General features: G+C 42.4%; 2 protein-coding genes across 18 annotated transcripts in view; one reads left to right on the forward strand and one right to left on the reverse strand.

Moving 5' to 3' along the window:
• HSCB (HscB mitochondrial iron-sulfur cluster cochaperone) overlaps positions 1–7,389 on the reverse strand; it is a 30,799-nt gene extending 23,410 nt beyond the window's left edge. For 4 of the 7 annotated variants that reach the window (XR_005787007.1, XM_040463800.1, XM_040463798.1 and 1 more), the window contains exons 1-5: positions 7,128–7,389; positions 5,330–5,426; positions 4,891–4,980; positions 4,130–4,274; positions 212–259 (exon numbers count right to left, since the gene is read on the reverse strand). Coding sequence is in view for 6 of the 7 variants with exons in the window: in XM_040463800.1 (XP_040319734.1) it covers positions 212–259; positions 4,130–4,274; positions 4,891–4,980; positions 5,330–5,426; positions 7,128–7,363 (616 nt within the window). In the remaining variant the exon portion in view is untranslated. Of the gene's footprint in view, positions 1–211; positions 260–4,129; positions 4,275–4,885; positions 4,981–5,329; positions 5,427–7,127 lie in introns of those variants that run through there. The other 3 variants (XM_040463799.1, XM_040463803.1, XM_040463804.1) reach the window with 3 other exon arrangements.
• A 21-nt stretch (positions 7,390–7,410) lies between these two features.
• CHEK2 (checkpoint kinase 2) overlaps positions 7,411–20,656 on the forward strand; it is a 48,125-nt gene continuing 34,879 nt past the window's right edge. For 2 of the 11 annotated variants that reach the window (XM_040463786.1, XM_040463790.1), the window contains exons 1-2: positions 8,472–8,633; positions 9,837–10,167. In XM_040463786.1, coding sequence (XP_040319720.1) covers positions 9,843–10,167 — 325 coding nt within the window. In that variant the 5' untranslated portion in view covers positions 8,472–8,633; positions 9,837–9,842. The other 9 variants (XM_040463793.1, XM_040463796.1, XM_040463794.1 and 6 more) reach the window with 7 other exon arrangements.

Genomic DNA, 20,656 nt, shown 5'->3' on the forward strand with positions numbered 1-20,656 from the left:
GGCATATCACTGTTTTTTGGCATACCACTTGGTTCTCTAGCAAGGCTGTGAATCCTTGGAAGGGAGAAATGTAGGCTTGCCTATATTTTATAGCTCCTCATGTACCTATCCTAGGATGGATATAAAATAGCTACTTATTGAATGGAGAGTTATACCTCAGTGCTTACAATCTATTTTCATATTTAAGAAAGTCAAGAAATGAAGAAAGTACCTTGTTCAAAAGCTTTGCTCACATTGTCACTCAATTCCTTCTGTTTAGCTGAAAGAGAAAATCAGTATCTTAATTTTTCTATTCAAATAGACTAATGATGTCAGGGTAACACTTTGTAGCTGGTTACAGCACAACACAACACAACACAACAGGGAGCTTAGATTCCAGAGTAAGGCCTCATAAGCTCTGTCTCCACATGTCCCATGAAGACAGCTCCTGTTTGGTGCAGCTGACCCTAGTTACATTATGTTTTTCTACTTACGAAAGGTCTGAGGGGTGGGGCGTCCGGGTGGCTCAGTTGGTTAAACAGCAGATTCTAGCTCAGGTCATGATCTCACGGTTTGTGAGTTCAAGCCTCACATCAGGGTCCTTGCTGTCAGCATGGAGCCCTCTTGGGATCCTCTGTCTCTCTTTCTCTGTCCCTCTCTCTCTCTCAAAAATAAATAAACATAAAAAAAAAAGGTCTGAAGGGCAATCACTAAGTCTTGTAAAATGGCTATAGAGTCATAAAAATAAATAAATAAAATAAACAGGACAAGGAAATGCTTTGATTATCTCCATCAAGTAGTATGAATCTTCCAGATTTCAAGCAGGAGAAAATTAGCAAGCTAGGATTGCCTAGGGCAGGGCATTACAGTGTTTCAAGCAATCTCTTGCAACTTCTACAGCCGCCCAGGAAAATGAAACATTTAGATTATGTTGTACCATAAGAGAGAAGATGCCAAATGAGGTAGAGAAGCGGCCACCTGATGTTTCTGCTGGGTCTTCATTAGAAAATGAAGAATTTTATGTATGTTTTCCAGATATAAATAGTATCAATCATTTATATGGTGCCTGCTTTCAAAGCATTTTCAAACATGTTATATCCGCATTGCAGGCAGTTACAGGTATTGGGGGATGGCCCTATGGTCACATGGTCAGTTGAGTGGAGGAGCTGGGAACAGACCCCAAGTGTCCAGATTCCCATACAGTGGCGGGAAACTGGCAATGTGGTGTTGGCAAAAGAACACTGGCTTAGGAGTCAAGAGGCTCTGAAGTTCTGTCCCAGATCTAACTAGCCCTATGCCCTCGAATACGCACTCACTAACCTTGGGCCTTAGCAGGTGCCTATAGGGAAAGAAACTTAGGAATTAATCTAAACGAAGGTCAGTGACCTGTTCAAAACCAGACATTTACTCTAGGGCTAGAATAACCCCCACCAATGACTGAGCACCTGCTACAGGCCAGACACTGTGTTAAGCGTTTTACCTGTTTTATTTCATTTACTTTAATCCTTGTAACAACCAGTACTGATGTTATCTCCATTTTACAGATAAGGAAACTGAGGCTCGGAGGGGTGAAGTCACTTGCTCAAGGTCACACATAAATTCAGTGGCAGTGTTGACAGTGCACCCAAGACTCCCTTACAGTACAGCATCATAGTCCTCTGCCTTCCAAAGCTGTGCAGATGGGGCTTCCAATTGCAAGCATTGAATTCTTCTCCCAACACCACCCAGGTGTAAGGCTGTTGATACACTCCTGGCTGATAGACCTCCCCTCACCAATTGTCATTTTACTGCTTTTAAACAAGTAACTCTTTGATCATGATTCACTCAATATCTACTGAACCCCTGTTACACACCAATATACCCTGTGGAATAATATTTCACGGGCTGAGGATATGAGGGGACCAAAAAGCAGATACAATTTCTGCCTCTGCAGAACTTCCAGTCCAAGGAGGGAGGGAGGTTGAAATTGGTCAAATAATCTCATGTAGAACAGTAAGGTTACAACTGTGATTGGTCCTACAAGGGGGGAGTGTCCACTGTCAAAAGGTATAGATAAAGAGGTTTGCTGAGGATTCTCTGAGGAAGGGATGATTGCCCCCAGATCTGGAGGAAGAAGAGTTAACTAGAAGTAGAAGAGGGTTTCAAGCAAAAGAACAGCCTGTGCAAAGGCCCTAGGGTAGAAAGGTGCTTGATACAGATGAAGAACTAGAAATAGCCTGTGTGCCTAAGGTGGAGAGGCAATTGGGAGGAAGACAGACCATACAGGTCCCTGGAAGCCCATAAGACTTTGATCTTGAACTGGGAAGCCAGTTAAATTTTAAAGTAAGACCAAGGGTAATGTGATTAGACTTGGGTTTCAAAAGATCACACAAATCACAATGTAGGAATATATTTGATTGAGGGTACAGCTAGACCAGTCTAGAGCTACCGCAGTTGTCCCAGTGAGAATGAATGGTAGCTTGGAACAGGGTGCTGGCAGTGAAAACACAGATTTGGGTCACATTGGGTTGGCATTTTGAGATTTGGTGATGACTGTCTACGGGGGTAAGGGAGGATAAGTTGTTAAGAATGCCTCCTCAGTGTTTTGGACTTTGCAACTGGATGGTGTCATTTACTTAGGGAACATCAGCAGAGGAGTAGTTTTTTTAAGGAGGGAGGGGAGAGGCTCATGAACTCCATTTTGGACACAATGAGTTGAAATATATAAACTCCATGAAGACATGGGCCCGGGCCGTGTGTTTCTTATTCACTGTGTCGTGCACAATGCTTGATACATAGTAGGCATGCCACAAACGTTTGTGAAAGTACATACGTTTATACAATCAGGAGAATTTGGAAACTTTTGTACATGGTATGGTTAATTTTATGTGTCAACTTGGTTGGGCTATGGTCCAGTTGTTTAGTCAAATGCTAGTCTGGATGTTGCCGTGAAGGTATTTTGTAGATGTGATTAACATTTACAGCCAGTTGACTTTAAGTAAAGATTAGCTTTGATAATGTGGGCATAGAAGTCCTGCCTGAGTTTCCCAGCCTTCTGGTCTGCCCTCCATATTTTAGACTTGCTAGCTTTCACAATTATGTAAGCCAATTCCTTAAAATAGGTTTCTCTCTTTCTCTCCCTCTCTCTCTCTCTCCATGTATACATATATACTATTGGTTCTGTTTCTCTGGAGACCCCTGATACACTATGCAATAAGATGGAAAGCAAAGCAATGAGATCAGAAGTCAGTTTTTCAGTCTTTGCTCTGCAAGGTGACCTTGGGCATTTCCATGAACTTTTAAGGCCTATTTATTCTTTTTTTTTTTTTTTTTTAATGTTTATTTCCTTATTTTTGAGACAGCGAGAGAGAGAGCAAGCGAGCACAAGGGGGGAAGGGGCAGAGAGAGAGAGGGAGACACAGAATCTGAAGCAGGCTCCAGGCTCTGAGGTGTCAGTGTAGAACCTGATGCAGGGCTCGAACCCATGAACCATGAGATTATGACCTGAGACCAAGTTGGACGTTCAACCAACTGAGCCACCCAGGCTCTTTTTTTTTTTTTTTAAGTTTTTATTCATTTATTTTACCAGGGGAAGGAGTAGAGAGAGAGGGAGAGAGAGAGAATCCCAAGCAGGTTCCACACTGTCAGTGCACAGAAAGCCCTATTTATTTTTGTCAGAGACAATAATAACATCTAAATGATGTCATGCGGGGGCGCCTGGGTGGCTCAGTCGGCTGGGCAACCAACTTCACTCAGGTCATGATCTCACAGATTGTGAGTCTGAGCCCCGCATCGGGATCTGTGCTGTCAGCTCAGAGCCTGGAGTCTGCTTGGGATTCTGTGTCTCCCTGTCTCTCTGCCCCACCCCCACTCACGTTCTATCTCTCTCCTTCAAGAGTAAATAAAAACATTTTTTTTAAATGATGTCATGGGTAGGAAGGAGGATTGCAATCTGCAAAATACTATTACATTCTTGGTTTAAGGCTGCCTTCTGGCAAGCTATGGATGTTGCAAGTCTAAACTTCAGACAAAATTGCTTTCAGTATAATCAAGAAAAAACATACTCCCTGAATCATTATGATGACCAATATGTAGTTTTCATATTCGTTCTCCACTTAACCTTGGGCATGTACTCACAACAGCAATAAAATGCATGTATTTTATCTTTTACCTCTGACAATAGATTCAATCTCTTTCATAGCAGCTTCACTTTGAGCTTCTGCAAGTTTTTCATTGATTTCCATTATTTCCATGAGGAATTGCTGGTCCATTGCATAATCTGTCCCTTCGGGAATCTCTACTCCATGGAGCTTTAGCTATTGGGACATGAAGCAGAGAAAGTAAGGTTAGTTGAAGAAACTGTGGCCAGAGTCATAAATCCTACTCACCCTTCAGAACAGAATACCATGCATTAAAAAAAAAAAAAAAAGAAACTGTCTTAATAGTGAGAGTGTGAAGGTAGGGTATGAGAAAGTCACATTGACATAAGAGAGCTGGGACAGGATTCCTCTCTGCTCCCTGAGACTGTGTAACCCTGGAGGAGTCATTCCTCCACTCGGGAGACTGAACTAGATATTTGTAAAGATTCTACTAAATCTTAAAATTCTAAGGTGCTAAACTCTTCCCTCCGCTCCTCCCCACCAAAAAACCAAACAAACAAAAACCCAAATTACTCTTCCCTAAATGCCATCACCATCCAATCCTTGAAATTTAGAGAAAATGGTAAAAAAAAAAAAAATGCAATCAGGCAAGCAGATTTACAAGTATTCAGAGAAAACTATCTCCATTCAGTATCTTTGAGGCTAATTATTTTTGGGTCCCTAGACTAACTCGGGTCTCAAGCACTCTTCTGCTGAATACAGGGGAGCAGCTGTCCCACAGCACAATGGATACCATGTAGTCACGCATAGAAGGGTTGGGAAATCACCTTACAAGGTATAGTCCCCTGCTCAGCGGGGCCAGGAGGGTCTTATAGGCATCGTTCACCAGGGTCGCATGCTTCTCTGAGAAGTCTTTTTCAGTCTGTTAGTGGAGATGAAGATAATCTTATTACCATCGGTATAGCCACATTACATTCACAAACTGTTTCATAAAATACTGATGGGCCGGCACCTAAGGAAGTCATCAAGTAGAACTGGTGTGGGATGAGCTGTCTTTATTTTCAACAGATGGGTTCTAACTCTTCTGGGAAGTCAGGTAAAAGCTGTGAGTGCAGGGTAGATCCAGGGCCTGGCAGTCTGGGGTCAAGCTGTCCCAGGGTGGAGCTGGCTGTTTAGCTCTGTCTCTGATAATCACATCACTGCAAAGCCACTGCTACCCACCCCACCACGCACTAGTGTTTGGGTATGATTAGGGGTGGCTCACAGGCTACCTGAGACCTCTGGCTGAAGAAATCAGGGTGGACAAGACGCTGTAGCTGCTGGTACCTATTCTGGAGCTTCGCTGTGTCCACTCCGAAGGCACGGTTGCTGTAAGGAAATTGGGAGATAAAATTCATGCCTCAAACATTTTTGTATTTTTATACTGTGGGCCTGGTTCCTGTTCTCATGGGGGAAGATGCAATAAACATGTAGAGAGAGAGATAACCTTAAAAAGTGGTAGGTGCTGTGAAAGAGAAAAGGGTCAAAAAAATTAAAAAAAAAAAAAAAAAAAGGAAAGAAAAGGGGCGCCTGGGCGGCTCGGTCGGTTAAGCGGCCGCCTTCGGCTCAGGTCATGATCTCGCGGTCCGTGAGTTCGAGCCCCACGTTGGGCTCTGTGCTGACAGCTCAGAGCCTGGAGCCTGTTTCAGATTCTGTGTCTCCCTCTTTCTGACCCTCCCCCGTTCATGCTCTGTCTCTCTCTGTCTCAAAAATAAATAAACGTTAAAAAATTAAAAAAAAAAGAGAAAAAGGTCAGAGAAAGGGGTAGATGTGGTGGACAAAGAGATGACATTTCAGCTGAGACCTGAATAATGATGAAAAATAATCAGGGGTGCCTGGTTGGCACAGTTAGGCGACACACTCTTGGTCATTATCTCAGGGTTCATGAGTTTGAGCCCTGTGTTCTGGAAGCTGCTTGGGATCCTCTCTCTCTGCCCAGCCCAACCCCACCACATAAATAAATACACTTAAAAAAAAAAAATCAAAGATGAGAGGAAAAAGTCATGCAGAGGCAGAGGGAACATGCAAAGGCCCTGAGGTGCGAACGAGATGGGCGTGTTCCAAGAACTTAAAGGATAGTGTTACTGCAGCCCATCATAAGTATGCAGTGACTGGCAGGGGCAGATCCCAGAGTTAAGGGGACCATTTCGAATCCCACCCGATCTTTTGAGAGGCCAGGTCCCTTCATCTTAGTCTCCCACTTTATTTTAACCCAGTCCCTTTCACTTTCTATTCGTGGAGGCTGCTCTGTCATAATAGTTTGGCTCGGTCCAAACTTCACCTCTCTCCAAGCTCCTCGACCATTGGAGGAAAACAGGAAAAAGTCATTTCTCAGTCTCTCTCCTTCCAAATCTCCCTTCTCCCTCAGACTCAGACCACAACGTTCAGTTTTCTGTGCTTTTACACCCTATTTTGTTTGTTTTTCTTACTAGATTATCCATTTATTATAAAGGGATGTAACTCAGGAGCAGTCAGATGGAAGAGATGCGTAGGTGGAAAGTTCCGGGGAGCAACCAAGCCCTCTAGGCGCACTATTCTCCCAACATCTCCATGTGTTCACAAACCTGGAAGCTCATTTACTCCCTTATTTTGCATAACACCTCAGTACCCCTTTCTGAAAATCCTCACTCCAACTTTAACCATTTTGACCCTGTCCTTCAAGTCTGCTTTCTCTGGCACTCTAGTACATTTCCCTCAGGCCCCGCCCCTCAGCTTCCCTTCTCAGGTCCCAACCCTCCCTCCACTGAAGCCTCCTTCAATTCCCCCAGAATTCCATCCCCGCCCTTCCAGTCCTCCCTCCATTCTGGTCTCTATCGATCAAAAGCCTATCCTTAGGCCCACCCCTCAATTTCCTCTCTCACGGGTCGCAATCCCACCCCCCCAGTCCCCGCCCCCAGTTCTCTAGGGCTCCGCCCATCGACCTAACGGGTCCCGCCTTCTCCTTCCCAAGCATGATCGGCCCTCCACGCTAGTTCGCCAGTCCCGGATGTGTCTCTCGCCCGGCGCATTTCCTGAAACCGCCTTCCGTACCAGTCCATGAGGCTGAAGTAATCTCGAGTGAGGTCAGGTGGCTGCAGCGCGCGGCACTGTGGGCAGAAGAACCCGTCTCCCCGCTTGGGGACCCCTGGGCCGCCGCAGTTCCAACACTGGGGGGAATTGTTTCCGGCCAGAGACGCAGCATTGCAGCCTAGAGGTCTCCGCCCGCGGACCCCTGCGGGCCACAGCCCCCACACCCGGAGCAAGGCGCCGGTCCTTCCGCCCCACATCTGGCCGCGGCCTGTCTCGCCACGGTCACCTGCGGGGGGAAACCGTGAGCGAGGGCCCAACCAGACTACTGCTGCTGATTGGCTGGGCAGCTAAGGGGGCGGGATAACCCGGGGGAACCTGGATTCTGGGAATCCCGCTCCTCATATTAAACTACAACTCCCAGAAAGCATTGAGGCTACGCGTAGACGACCACATCGGCTGCTTTTCATTGGTCTGGCGGCGGCGGAGGGCTGTTTTGATTGGCTGAGGGTGGAGTTCGTATGTGCTTGTTTAGCGCCACAGTGCTGGCTGCGGCTGCTGTGAGTTGTGTGGCTGCAGGTGGGCTCACGCGGTGAGTCATAGTGGGGAACTTTCTCTTGGGTGTTTGGGGGGTTCGATTCCCGTTTTTGGGGTCTTGATGCAAACTGAATCTCCCGAATTTTCACTTTGGTTTTTGAGCTTGGTTTGGGGGAGGAGAGGAACGCGTGGGCGACTGTCTTCCTTCGTAGATGAACTTCGAGGTGAAGTTCACTTCCCCTGTTACTTACAAGCTGAAACTGGCCCAGACGTGCATGGTAAGAAAGAACAAAGTTGTGTTCTTCAAAATCAGAGGGAAGTTGCTTTGTAAAGAGTTATATACATGTTAGTAATTACTACCATATTTTAGATTCAATTTAGAAAAAAAAAACCTATTGAGAACTCACTCTTAGCTGCTAGGCGCTGCAGGAACTGGAAACACACTGATCTGTGTAAGAGGATGTCCTGCGAGTGTCCATAAGTAAGTGTGTGGGATGGCTTGGCGAGGAGAGGGTAGGAGGGCACCAGTCCACCTTGGGATTCAGTTTCTCTATCTGGAAAAAAAAAAATGTGTTACACTTGCAAACCCTTTTCCGGTTGTCTGATTCTTTGGGACTGGAATTCTGTTCTCCCAATTATCAAGCATTGCTGGGGGAGGAACGTTCATGTGTCATCTCATTTAATCCTCAAGATCTATCTACTCCAGATTTGTTTGCCTCCAACCTTTCCATATACTTCCTCCTCATGGCTGAGAGTAATGTGTTTTCCGTTTGGTGGACCCTCACCAATAAGCAAGCATAGCAGCCACTACTTGACACAGTCTTTTCCCAGTTTTCAGGGTGGAGAAGTCTCGCTCAAAAAGCTGAAATAGGTTGCAACCTTGACCGAGGTAGTATTAGAGCTGGCGTACTCAGCTCTGGCATCACCTTACTGGTGTGGCTTAAGAAGAAGTCATCAGGATCTTTGTATTTGGAAAGCTATATAAATGTCAGTATAATGTTTACTATGTTCTCCTGGAGGAATACCTGAGTATGGATATCTGGGGAGAAGAGAGAATGCCCCTCTCCCCTCTTTATAAAAATCACATTAGGGATTTAAAGTTAAGGATTGACTTTACTATAATTTCTGTTATTAAACTGCCCATCAAGTTAATTCTAAACAAGGGTGGGAACCTCTTATGGTTTCGGCAGAATTTTGTTGGGCTGGAAGGCCATTTAGGATGCTGAAAAGATGAGCATAGTAACTTAGCATCACAAAGTGCTAGGTGGAGTTGTTTAGAGCAGTCTTCTTTGTGTTCTGTCTCATTAAGTAGCCTGGCCCTTAGTTAGGAGTCAAGGAATCTAGAATGAACAAACAGGATGTGGTCTGCACAGTCTTGGGGCAGGTTTGGGGGAGGAGGGGCATTAGTGACATTTTACATAAATGGTCACCTCTTGAGTGGTGCGGTGAGTTAGTATATAGTTTCTCTTTAATCATCTTCTACTCCAATCCACACTAACATTCCCTTTCTTTCTTGTTCCAAAACATGACATTTAAGTGTAGTGTTGATTGTATTAGTGAATACCTTTTAGGTTTCATTTCTAATTAAAAAAAAAATTAAAAAATTAGATGAATGTAAGCTGTTATCAGTCTTCCCTCCCACCCCCAACTTAGTTAATTGCTTTTAGCTTATTTATAACCTTCAAATAATTTTTTTCTTTCTTTTCCCTGTGGTTTGTGGCTGCCCTACAAAACACTGATCTGGTGAAAGTGATCTGATGGCAACCTCAGCCCACAAGAACTATAGATCTATTTAGATCTATATTTTTGAAATATTTAATTTTTTTTAAAGTTGATTGATTTTGAGAGAGAGAAAGAGAGTGTGCACTCATGTGTGGAGGGGGAGGGGTGGAGAGAGAGAGAGAGAGAGAGAGAGGGAGAGAGAGAGCCTAGCAGACTTCCATGTCAGCACAGAGCCCAATGTGGGGCTCCATCTCACAAACCGTGAGATCATGACCTAACCCGAAATCAGGGGTTGGATGCTCAACTGACTAAGCCACGCAGGCTTCCCATAGACTGTTAGAATTTTAACTCTTGCAGAACATTCATGCTCCGGATTTTTTTTTTTTTTCTGATGTAAATATGTCCATCCTTCACTCTTGACCTTCAAGTCTTGTTCCTTGAAACTTATCTTATTATTGGCCACTTATTTTTGAGGTCGTAATGTCTCGGGAGACGGATGTGGAGGGTCAGCCGCCCCATGGCAGTGGTGCCTGTTCACAGTCCCAAGGCAGCTTCTCGCAGTCTCAAGGCATCTCCTCCCAGACACATGGCTCCTCCTCACACTCGCAGGGCACGTCCAGCTCTTCCACCAACACAGCACCCACATCCAGCCAGTCCTCTCATTCCAGCTCGGGGACTCTGAGCTCCTTAGACACGGTGTCCACCCAGGAACTCTGTTCGATTCCCGAGGACCAAGAACCGGAGGAGCCTGTCCCTGCCCCTTGGGCTCGATTGTGGGCTCTTCAGGATGGATTCACCAATCTTGGTAAGACCCTTGGTTATATTGTGTAATATTTTAGTTGTAGAGAGTTGTAACAGAGAGCTTAAGACCGTCTGGAATGATCCCGGAGTTGGAAGGTGATGAAAGTTGGAACCAAGAAAGCAGTTTTGGGGGAGTTTACTGACTCTCACTTGCTGTGGATCCCCCTTCGTTTATTCTTTCAACAGGTGTTATTGGGCATCTGTAATGTTCTGTCTGTCTGAGGAGAGCAGTGGACCCTTTCCCAAGAAAAATGCTGATTCATTCAAACTTGCAAACAGTTTTGGACTCATCACAAACTTCACCACTTAACCCCTCCTGTGGCAGCTTTAGAACATCCCTCTTACAGTTTCAGAATATGTAAGGCTGTTTGTTGACTGTTACTTGATTTTATCTCAAAATAGTCAACCCTGCAGTTTAAATACATTCATCCTCTCTGATACTTCCTGATTCCAGTAGGAAGGCCTTGCTATGTGTGTGTTTGAAATAGCATTTTAATATTAAAAGTGAATGATTAATGTATTATTTGTACCTTATCACTCTTTATTTCATGTCCAACTTTGATGACCTGAAAAAGAAACAGTAGAAAATGGAGAAATAATATAGGAATGTTTATAGGTACAACTTTAAATTGAGAAGTAAGTATCTGAAGCTATTTTGTACTCATTTTAAGCCATAATTTTAAGATAGGGGTGGGGCTGATGTATGGTGGGTGGGAAACAGAGATAAGGGGAGAAAGGGTGAGTGGGCTGCATCACTTTTATTTATTTACTTATTATTTATTTATTTTTAATTAATTACTTAAATTTTTTTTTTGAATTTACATCCTAGTAAATTTTTTTTGAATTCAAATTTTTTTTGAATTTACATACTAGTTAGCATATAGTGCAACAATGATTTCAGGAGTAGATTCCTTAATGCCCCTTATGCATTTAGCCCATTCCCCCCTCCCCCACAACCCCTCCTGAAACCCTTTGTTTACTCTCTATATTTAAGAGTCCCTTATGTTTTGTCCCCCTCCCTGTTTTTATATTCTTTTTGCTTCCCTTCTGCGTGTTCATCTGTTTTGTATCTTTAATTCCTCATATGAGTGAAGGCATATGATATTTGTCTTTTTCTGGCTAATTTCGTTTAGCACAATACCCTCTAGTTCCATCCATGTAGTTGCAAATGTCCATCACTTTTAAAAGTGAGATTACATATATCTGAGGATCCTGATAGGGTGAACAGCATAAAGTATATGATGCTCCATAAGGAGCTATCATAATTAGTTATTGATTCACACCTGTTTTCTTCTAGATGTTTTATATGTTTAGACCTTACCCTGATCCATTTTGAGTTGCTTTTTGTTTATGGTATGAGGCAGAGGTCCACATTTATTCTTTTGCATGTGAGTATCCTAGTTGAGCACATCTTTTTCAAATTTTATTTTGTTTATTTATTTTAAGAGAGAGAGAGAGAGAGAGAGAGAGAGAGAGAGAGAGAGAGAGAGAGTGGGGTAGGGGTAAAGAGAACAGGGGAGAGAATTCCAAGCAGGCTCCACACTGTCAGCACAGAGCCTGATATGGGGCTCAAATTCATGAACCGTGAGATAATGACCTGAGCCAAGATCAAGAATCAGTTGCCCAACCGACTGAGCCACTCAGGCACCCCGTGTTTGAGCACTTTCTTGAAGAGACTATTCTTTTTCTGTTGAATGGTCTTGGCACCCTTGTCAAAAATTATTTGGCCATAAATCCGAGGGCCTATTTCTGGACTTTTCAATAACATTTTATTGATCTATGTCTATTCTTTTTTTTTTTTATTTTTTTAATGTTTACTTATTTTTGAGACAGACAGAGCATGAGCAGGGTGGGGGGGGGCAGAGAGAGAGAGAGAGAGAGAGAGAGAGAGAGAGAGACAGAATCTGAAGCATGCTCCAGGCTCTGAGCTGTCAGCACAGAGCCTAACGTGGGGCTTGAACTCATGAACCATGAGATCATGACCTGAGCTGAAGTTGGATGCTTAACCGACTGAGCCACCCAGATGCCCCTGGTCTATGTCTATCCTTTTATGCAAGTACCACAAAAATCTTGATTACTGTTGCTTTGTAGTAAGTTGTGAAATCCAGAGTGTGAGCCCTGATTTGTTCATCTTTTTCAAGATTGTTTTGACTATTCTGGGTCCCTTACATTTCCATATGAATTTTAGAACAAAGTTGACACTTCCTGCAAAGAAGGCAGCTTAGATTTTGATAGGGATTACATTGTATCTATAGATTAATTTGGGGATTATTGACATCTAATTTTAAGTCTTCCAATCCATGAACATGGGATGTTTTTCCATTTATTTAGGTATTCTTTAATTTCTTTCTGTGATGTTTTATAGTTTTCAGTATACAAGTCTTGTACTTAAAAAAAGAAAGTATTCCTAAGTATTTTTAATGTTGTTTATTATATTATTATTATTATTATTATTATTACTAAAGTGAGCTCTGTGCCCAATGTGGGGCTTGAACTCATGGCCCTGAGATCGAGAGTTGCATGCTGTACTGATTGAGCCAGTAGGCACCAGTGTTTACTTATTTTTATTGTGGGAAAATAGATACAACAAAAAGTTTTGTCACTGTAACCATTAAGTATACAATTTAGTGGCATTAAGTACATTCACAAAATGTGCAACTATCACCATTATCTATTTATAAAATTGTTCCTCTAGGGGCGCCTGGGTGGCTCAGTCGGTTAAGCGTCTGACTTCAGCTCAGGTCATGATCTCAACATCTGTGATTTCAAACTCTGTGCCGGGCTCTGTGCTGACAGCTCGGAGCCTGGAGCCTGCTTCAGATTCTGTGTTTCCCTCTCTCTCTCTGCCCCTCCCCCGCTCATGCTTTGTCTGTCTCACTCTCAAAAATGAATAAATGTTAAAAAATTTTTTTTTAAATTGTTCCTCTCGTAATTGTCCTCTTCCCCTCCCCTCCCCTCCCCAAACTTTACATATAATTGACATGTAACATTGTGTAAATTTAAGGTGTACAATGTGTCAATTTGATGTAGTTACAAATTGGAAAATGATTACCACCATAGTGTTTACTAACATTTCCATCACATCCCATAATTACCATTTCTTTTTTGTGGTGAGAACATTTAAGATCTATGCTCTTAGCAGCTTTCAAGTATATAATGTAATATTATCAACTGTAATCACCATGCTGTACATTAGATCCCCAGAACTTATTCATCTTATACTTGGAAGTGTGTACTCTGTAATGAATATCTCCCCATTTCCCCTACTCTCCAGTCCCTGGTAACCGCCACTCTTGTTTATATGAGTTTAGGTTTTTTATTTTTATTTATTTACTTAAAAATTTTTTTTAGTGTTTATTTTTGAGAGGGAGAGACATATAGAGCGTGAGCAGGAGATAGGCAGAGAGAGAGGGAGACACAGAATCAGAAGCAGGTTCCAGGCTTTGAGCTGTCAGCACAGAACCCGATGTAGGGCTTGAACTCACGAGCCTTCAAGCTGTGAGATCATGACCTGAGCCGAAGTCAGCCGTTCAACCGACTGAGCCACCCAGGTGCCCCGAGTTTAGGTGTTTTAGATTCTACATATAAGACACTTAAGTGAGATTATACAGTGTTTGTTTTTCTTTGACTTATTTCACTTACAATGCCTTCAAAGTCCATCCATGTTGTTGCAAATGGCAAGATTTCATACTTTTTAAATGGCTAAATAATGTTCCATTGTGTGTATTTGTGTGTGGGTATATATACACTTAACGGACTGAGCCACCTGGGCGCCCCCCCCTTTGACTGATTTTTATAGATACACAGTAAAACCTTGGTATGCGAGCCTAATTCATTCTGGAAACATGCTTGTGATCCAAAGCACTCGTATATCAAAGCAAATTTCAAGAACCATTGGCTCAGTTGTTATCATGTGACATTTGGCGTTACATACTACTCATACACGTACTACTCTTGCAAGACATCACTTGTTTATCAAGTTAAAATTTATTAGAAATGTTTGCTCGTCTTGTGGAACACTCACAGAACAAGTTACATGCAATGCAAGGTTTTGTCGTACTTAATTTTACTGCTTTTGTGCTTTTTACTTTTCTTACTTTGCCTGTGGTCTGCTTATGACCTTTCCTTTCTACTCAAAGTCCCTTTTAACATTTCTTGGGGGTGGTTTAATGGTCATGTATTCCTTAACTTTTGTTTGAGAAACAATCTGTTCTATTCTGAATCCTAGACTTGTTAGAGTATTCTTTGCTGCAGGTTTTCTCGTTTCACCACTTTGAATATGTCATGTCATTCCCCTCTGGCCTGTTAGGTTTCTGGTGAAAAATCAGCTGTTAGCCATATGGGTTTCCCTTGTATGTAACTGTTTTCTTCTCTCTTACTGCTTTTAAAATTCTCTGGGTATCACTACTTCTTGTCCTTTTTTTTTTTTTAACATTTATTTACTCATTTTGAGAGAGAAAGAGCTTGTGTGTGCAAGTGGGTGATGGGCAGAGAGAGAAGGAGAGAGAGAGAATCTCAAGTGGGTTTTGTAGTGTCAGCTCACAGCTGACACGGGACTCAATCTCATGAACCATGAGATCATGACCTGAGCTGAAATTAAGACTCGAATTCTTAACCTACTGAGCCATCCATGTGCCCACTACTTTTTGTCCTTATAATTGCTGTGTCTTGGTGAGGAAGTCCTTGGGTTGATTTTGTTGGGGGCTCTTTGTGCCTTCTTCATCTGGGTGACTGTTTCCTTCCCCAGATTAGGGAAGTTTTCAGCTGTTAATTTTTCAAATAAATGTTCTCTCTCTTTTTCTCCCTTTTCTCTTGTCCTTCTGGGATCCCTACAATGTGAATGTTATTACACTTGACGGTCTTGCTGAGTTCCCTAAGTCTTCTTTCATTTATAATTATTATTTTTCTCTCTCCTGTGCAGCTTGATTGCTTTCCATTACACTGTCCTCCAAGTCGTTGATCCATTTTTTTTGCTTCCTCTAGTCTGCTAGTTATTCCCTCTAAGTGTATTTTTAATTTCAGTTATTGAGTTCTTCATCTCTGATTGGATCTTTTCTATATTTTCCATATCTTTGTTAAGGTTCTCATGAGGTCCTCTACTCTTTGATCATTATTTTTATTATTATTATTTTAAGTTTATTAATTTTGAGAGAGTGTGCAAGCGGGGGAAGGACAGAGAGAGAGAGGAAGAGAGAGAATCCTAAGCAGGCTCCATGCTGTCAGCACAGAGCCCCGTGTGGGGCGCAAACTCATGAACTGTGAGATCTTGACCTGAGCTGAAATCAAGAGTCAGAGGCTTAACTGAGCCACCCGAGTGCCCCAATCATTACTTTAAATTCTCTATCAAGTATATTACTTATGTTTGTTGCAATTAGCTCTTCTGCTGTGATTTTGTCCTGTTTTTTCATTTGTAAAGTATTCATCTGTCTCCTCATTTTGTTCGACTCACTGTGTATGTTTCTATGTATTAGGAAAGTCAGCTACATCTTCTGCTCTTGAAAGTAATGGCTTTAGGAAGAAGAGGTCATGTAGTGCTCTGCAATGCAGTGTTCCTTGTTCACAGAACCTGAAGCTTCAGGGTGTCTCATATGTGTGTTGCCTGTACCCTACTGTTGCGGTTGAGCTAATTTTTCCTTCATTCCAGTCATCTGTGATGGCTGTCTTTGCCTGTTGTGGGCAGGGACTGGTCCCTGTGTTGTTAGTGGGCCAATTTGAGGCCGCCTAGGGATTCAGTTGAGTCAGACCAGGCGTTTGCCAGAAATGAGGTAGCATCAGGCTGCAGGTCACTTTCCATGTGTTGTCCCCTGAGAATCTTTCATTGGTGGGTGGGGCCTGTAGTCAGACCAGATGTTTGCTCCCAGCCCACTGCTGAGGCCCTAGTTGGACTGGTGTGTGTGGTTATTATCTTTCCCTCCCCCTAGTGCAGGAGTCACTTTGGAGTGGCGCTGGCCCTTGTCAGGACTACTTGCACACTGCCAGGCTTGTGGCACCACTTTGAACGGGTTCCGGCCTAGGGCCTATTAGAGGGTGGCAGGTCTGCAGGGGGACATGGGTGCATGGTGTAAGCAAAGTGTGTGTAGGTCTGCTGTGGGAGGGGACCTAGAGCCTGGGCCTGGCTGGAGCAGGCGTGTCCACAGAAGAACTTGGGGCAATGTGGTGCTGTTAATAACCTAGGTACCAAGGGTTGGTGCTACACAGGTTCCTGTAGCTGTAGGTGTTTTTGTGTGTAGGCCAAGGAGTGGGGGAGGGAAATGGTGCCTATCAGCTCCTCTGTTCCTGGAGAGAAGTCTCCCAAATATTCCTGCTTCTCCAGTATTTGTTCTGAGATTAGTAAAAGTCCTTCCTGTGTAACCCAGGTACTTTTCACATTGCTACTTCTATGCTGTATCTCTGCAGTGGTCTTTGTTGTGCTGTTTCCTTAAGGGCAAGGACTCAGTTTCCTCTCACCCTCCCAGGGAGACTGCTGATTTTTTAAAGTTCCAGGTGTTAATCGCTGCTGATTGTAAGAACTCAAAGCAGTATGTTATAGGGATTCCTCTTCCTCATGCATGCTTCCCAGTGTGAGGGTCTGTTTCTTTCCTTTCTTTGTGCTACGGTGTCCCTACCTCATGGACAGTCCTGCAAGTTTGTTTGACTCCCTTCTGCATCTCTGCCCTTCCTACTCTCATCGGTATGACTTCTTTTCTACATTTAGTTGCGGAGGGTCTGTTCTGCCAATCTTTGGGCTGCTTTCTGAGTTATTTACACTAATGTGGGTTATCCAGTTGTGTCTGACATGAGGTGAGCTTAGGGGACTCCCATTTCAACAGCTTCCCATGGAAGACTCTATGATTAATATTTTAAGGAACCACTAAACTGTTTTCCACAGCAGCTGCACCATTCTCTATTCCCACCAGCGGTGTATGAAGGTTTCAACTTCTCTACATTTTGCCCCAACTTACTATGTGTCTTTTTAATTATAGTCATTCTAGTGTGAAATGATCTCATTGGGCTTTTTAAATTTTATTTTTGTTTCTAAATGTTTATCTATTTATTTTAGTTTAGCTTCTTTTTTTTTTTAAACTTGTTTTATTATTATTTTTTAAATTTACATCCAAATTAGTTAGCATATAGTGCAACAATGATTTCAGGAGTAGATTCCTTAGTGCCCCTTACCCATTTAGCCCATCCCCCCTCCCACAACCCCTCCCGTAACCCTCAGTTTGTTCTCCATATTTATGAGGCTCTTCTGTTTTGTCCCCCTCCCTGTTTTTATATTATTTTTGTTTCCCTCCCTTATGTTCATGTTTTGTTTCTTAAAGTCCTCATATGAGTGAAGTCATATGATTTTTGTCTTTCTGTGACTAATTTCACTTAGCATAATACCCTCCAGTTCCATCCACATAGTTGCAGATGGCAAGATTTCATTCTTTTTGATTGCTGAGTAATACTCCATTGTATATATATACCACACTTTCTTTATCCATTCATCTATCTTTTGGGCTCTTTCCATACTTTGGCTATTGTTGATAGTGCTGCGATAAACATGGGGGTGCACGTGTCCCTTCGAAACGGCACACCTGTATCCCTTGGATAAATGCCTAGTAGTGCAATTGCTGGGTCATAGGGTAGTTCTGTTTTTAGTTTTTTGAGAAACCTCCATACTGTTTTCCAGAGTGACTGCACCAGCTTGCATTCCCAATGTTTGTTTATTTTTGAGAGAGTGTGTGTGTGTGCATGAGCGGGTGAGGGGCAGAGAGAGAGGGACACAGAGGATCTGAAGTGGGCTCTGCACTGCCATCACAGAGCCTAGTGTGGGGCTTGAACTCACAAACTGTGATCATGACCTGAGCTGAAGTCAGGTACTTAACCAACTGAGCTACCCAGGCACCCCTCATTGTGGTTTTGATTTGCATTTTCCTGATGACTAATGATAATTGAACATTTTCTAGGTGTTTGTTGGTTATTTTATATAGTCTTTGGAGAAATTCTATTTAGAGCCTTTGTTAATTTTTAATTGGATTTTTAATCTTTTTATAGCTGATTTTTAAAAAAAATTTTTTTTAACGTTTATTTAAAAAAATTTTTTTTCTTTTTTTTTCTTGTTTTTTAAATTTTTTTTTTCAACGTTTTTATTTATTTTTGGGACAGAGAGAGACAGAGCATGAATGGGGGAGGGGCAGAGAGAGAGGGAGACACAGAATCGGAAACAGGCTCCAGGCTCCGAGACATCAGCCCAGAGCCTGACGCGGGGCTCCAACTCCCGGACCGCGAGATCGTGACCTGGCTGAAGTCGGACGCTTAACCGACTGCGCCACCCAGGAGCCCCCCCAAAATTTTTTTTTCTTAAACGTTTATTTTTGAGACAAAGAGAGAGCATGAACAGGGGAGGGTCAGAGAAAGAGGGAGACACAGAATCCGAAACAGGCTCCAGGCTCTGAGCTGTCAGCACAGAGCCCGATGCGGGGCTTGAACTCACAGACCGCGAGATCATGACCTGAACCAAAGTCGGTCACCCAACCAACTGAGCCACCCAGGGGCCCCTTTTTATAGCTGATTTGTAAGTGTTCTTTATATGTTCTAGATATAAATCCCTTGTCAGATATATGTTTTGCAAATATTACTTCCATTCTTTGGGTTTCTTTTTTGTTATCTTTTTTTAAAGTTTATTTATTTATCTTGAGAGACAGGGAGAGAGAAAACTTCAAGCAGACTCTGCACTGTCAATGCGGAGCCTTACATGGGGCTTGAACTCACGAACTGAAATCATGACCTGAAACCAAGACCCGGGTGCTCAACTGACTGAGCCTCCCAGGTGCCCTTCTTTTTCACTTTCTTGATGATGTTCTTTGATACACTAATTTCAAACTTGAATTGTGGCCAATTTCTCTCTTTTGTCACTTGTGCTTTTAGTGTCATATCTAAGAAGGCATTGCTTAACCCAAGATTACAAGGCTTCATTACTATTCTTTCTTCTTTGAGTTTTATAATTATAGTTCCTACTACAGTTAGCCTTTGATTTTGTGTGAGTTGATTTTTATATATGGTGTGAGATAGGGTTCTAACTATTGTTTTGAATGTGGATATCTACTTGTCCTAGTACCATTTCTTGAACAGACCATTCTTTTCCCAGTGAACTGTTTTGGCACTCTTTTTCAAAGTTAGTTGACTATAAATGTGGTTTATTTTTGGTCCTTCATTTCTTCCCTATTCATCTGTATGTCTGTCCTTATGCTAGTACCATAACATCTTAATGATGGTAGCTTTGGAGTAAGTTTTGAAATTGCAAAACATTGGTAACTCTTTCAACTTTGTACTTCATTTTCAAGATTATTTTGGATAGTCTGTGTCTTCATATTAACATAAGAATTTTAGTTTCAGATTGCTAATTTCTGCAAAGAAGGCAGCTGGGATTTTGGCAGGGATTGTGTATGTCAGTAGTATGGGCATTTTGCTATCTTTGCAATAGTATGATTTATTTATTTATTTATTTATTTATTTAATTAAAACTTTTTTTTTTAATGTTTACTTTTGAGAGAGAGACAGAGTGCAAGCGAGAGAGGCAGAGAGAGAGGGAGACACAGAGGGAGACACAGAATCTGAAGCAGGATCCAGGCTCTGAGCTGTCAGCACAGAGTCCAACGTGGGGCTCAAGCTCATGAATCTCGAGACCATGACCTGAGGCAAAGTCAATGCTTAACCGACTGAGCCACCTGTGTACCCCATCCATGAACATTTATAAAAGTCTTTCAGGGGCGCCTGGGTGGCGCAGTCGGTTAAGCGTCCAACTTCAGCCAGGTCACGATCTCGCGGTCCGTGAGTTCGAGCCCCGCATCAGGCTCTGGGCTGATGGCTCAGAGCCTGGAGCCTGTTTCCGATTCTGTGTCTCCCTCTCTCTCTGCTCCTCCCCCGTTCATGCTCTGTCTCTCTCTGTCCCAAAAATAAACGTTGAAAAAAAAAAATTAAAAAAAAAAAAAAAAAGTCTTTCAAATTCTTTCTCAGCAATATTTTATAGTTTTTATAGTATTAGATTTGTACTTCTTTTGTTAAATTTATTCCTAAGTATTTTATTCTTTTTATGCTATCATAAATGTACTTATTAGTATTTTTAAATATACATGGTTTTTAACTCTACATCCAACATGGAGTTTGAACTCATGATCCCAAATCTAAAGAGACACATGCTGTACCAACTAAGCCAGTTAGGCACCCCAAAAGGAATTATTTTTAAACTCCATTTTAGGTTAGTTAGTTCATTGCTCGTGAACAAGTGGGGTTTTTTTGGGTTTTTTTTTTTTTGGATATTAATCTTGTATTCTGTAATGTTGCTGAATTTGTTAATTAGATCCAATAGTTTTTAGTGGGTTCTTTAGTATTTTCTGCATAAGATTATGTTACCTGTGAATAGAGATAGATTTGCTCCTTCCTTCTTTCCTTCCTTCTTTCCTTCCTTCTTTCCTTCCTTCTTTCCTTCCTTCCTTCCTTCCTTCCTTCCTTCCTTCCTTCCTTCCTTC

Source organism: Herpailurus yagouaroundi, unplaced genomic scaffold (genome assembly GCF_014898765.1).
Source record: "Herpailurus yagouaroundi ecotype Mexico unplaced genomic scaffold, PumYag 428, whole genome shotgun sequence".
NCBI lineage: Eukaryota > Metazoa > Chordata > Mammalia > Carnivora > Felidae > Herpailurus > Herpailurus yagouaroundi.